Source organism: Acyrthosiphon pisum, chromosome A2 (genome assembly GCF_005508785.2).
Source record: "Acyrthosiphon pisum isolate AL4f chromosome A2, pea_aphid_22Mar2018_4r6ur, whole genome shotgun sequence".
Classification (NCBI taxonomy): domain Eukaryota; kingdom Metazoa; phylum Arthropoda; class Insecta; order Hemiptera; family Aphididae; genus Acyrthosiphon; species Acyrthosiphon pisum.
The window spans coordinates 20,224,251-20,226,544 of record NC_042495.1 but is presented as its reverse complement, the minus strand read 5'-3'; the positions used below and the strand labels follow the sequence as shown (position 1 = coordinate 20,226,544).

Sequence of the window (2,294 nt, the reverse complement as noted above, 5' to 3'; positions counted from 1 at the left end):
TTTCAAACGCTCATAAAAATTTAATTTGACTTTCTAGTAGACTTTTTTTTTTATAAAGGTAAACAAACTTCTGAATAATCTTGTATTAAATTTTCAAACCTTAGATTTCAAAAGAAAAATGTTTACGACTTTTCAACTCAAAATAATTTGCTAATTTTCGTGATTTTTCCGTATTTTGTCAAGATTTAAACTTTAAACGCTTATAAAAAAAAACTGTGACGAAAGATTTTTAATTTTTTTCATGTACCATTGAAAAAATATACTAAGAGCCTTGTATTAAATTTTCAAGTTTTTTTAACCAACAAATAACATTTTATTGATATTTAAAGAAAAAAAACTAAAAAAATTGAAAACTGACAATGTCCGTAAACAGTTAAAAAAAAATCAAAATATTTGGAAAATTTTATCGTGTATAGAAAATGCGAATATAAACGACCAGTGAAAATGTCATGTATATACGTTCATTTGTTATAGAGTTACACCAAAAACAAAATTCGATTTTGTCAAAAACCGATTTTGCGCAAAAATTCCCGCTTTTTCTTAATTTTCATGTTGTTTTTCCCGGCGCTTTTGAAAACTATTGGGAAATTTAAATTTTGACCTCCCCAATGCACCAACGATATTCACTTTCCCATCGAACAAGATACTGAAGTCGAAAATCGAAGCATTATTTCTACTACTTATCGTGTACACAGACACAAAAAAAAAAAAAATTAAAAAATAAAACATACATCATTGTAAAATCAATACATTCATCGTTTCACTCAGAATCTAAAACCAAGAAAAATCAAATAATTCAATACTATAGGTAACCATAAATAGCCAAAAAAACTTCAAAATCTTTCAAAAGTTATATCATGTATAGGTGATGATAATATATATATGATAAGATTCAATGTTGTTCAAATAATTGGTATATTGGTATATTAATTTTAATTCTAATAGTTATTGGTTTACACATTTTGCACAGTATTTAAATTTAATTTCCACAAAGACGATGTTAAAAAAAAGTGGAGAAGTCTTCGAGATCAATTTTTAAAAGAATTTTAAAAAATCCCTTCCAGTCGTTCTGGAAGCAGTCAAGAATATGCTGCGCTATATCAAGGCAGATGGAGCTATTTTCGTACAATATTATTTTTGAAGGACGCAGTCACACCAAGAATAAGTGACGGAAATATATCCGATGTAGACGTAGATGAGATTGAAGAAGACATCAATGAGGAACAAGACGAACTCGAGGACATTGACCAGTCATTAGAAGTAAATATTTCTACAAATGATTATAATATTTCATCACCCCCATCAACTTCATTTACGACAACTAAAAAAAAAAATAAGAGATCAAAAAAAACAAGAAACGGGCAATACTTTTGAACAACAACTGATTGATCTTGAAACTCGAAAACTAGCTGCATTAACTGAATCACCCGCTCCAGATGACGAAGATATGCATTTTTTTAAATCCATTCTTCCGTATTTTAAAAAACTGAGCCCCATCCAAAAATTAAGAGTGAGAAACGAGATCCAAAATATTTTGATACGTGAAATTGTACCACCACAGCAATACTTCAGCTCAACAAATTCACATAACCAAAATTACATTATTCCATCTGCCTCTACCGTACATCCAACGTACCACCAAATTTCCAGTATCCAGACGACACACATTCTAGTATTTAAAATTAAAATGTATTTTTATAATTTCTTATTTCAAAAGTTAAAAGTTTTTATTTTTTATTTAATCATTACAAAGTTAATTTAATATTGCTATTTAGTTATTTTTTATAATTTATTATTTTAAAAGTTAAAAGTTTTTATTTTTTATTTAATTAGTATAATGCTAATATAATACTGCTATACAGGAATCTAGTTTAGTTTAATTAAATTAGTTTTATATTTTAATATATTATATTATTGTTAATATAATATCAAAACTATTAATCATTTTGATTTGTTATTTATTAAACTAATGTGCTTACCTTAAAGTAATAATCAGTCTCTCTTCCACATAAATTGGTATTTTAAAATTGGTTGTTTTATGATAGCATTCATTTTCAATTTCCTCTTTTATGTAGTCGAAAGTTCTTGTACTCATTCGTGTGTAAGAACAGAATAAATTATCATCAGCTCGAAGCTCTGAATACAAATGATGAAATCCACCAAAATCAAACCTATCTTTATAAATTTGATGCGGCGGATTACGTTTGCGTTTTTTTTTTCAAAATAAAAAGTTTAACCGCCAAACTTTCAGATAGTACAATTTTACGTTGTTCGGTGGTTAACAACATGTTAAC

General features: G+C 27.2%; 1 protein-coding gene across 1 annotated transcript in view; it reads right to left on the bottom strand.

Moving 5' to 3' along the window:
- Window positions 1-1,616: 1,616 nt before the first annotated feature.
- Window positions 1,617-2,294, bottom strand: part of LOC103309972 — a 7,888-nt gene continuing 7,210 nt past the window's right edge. Inside the window, exon 4 of the mRNA XM_008186812.1 lies at window positions 1,617-1,669. Within this exon, the coding sequence (XP_008185034.1) occupies window positions 1,617-1,669 (53 nt within the window). The remainder of the gene's footprint in view (window positions 1,670-2,294) is intronic.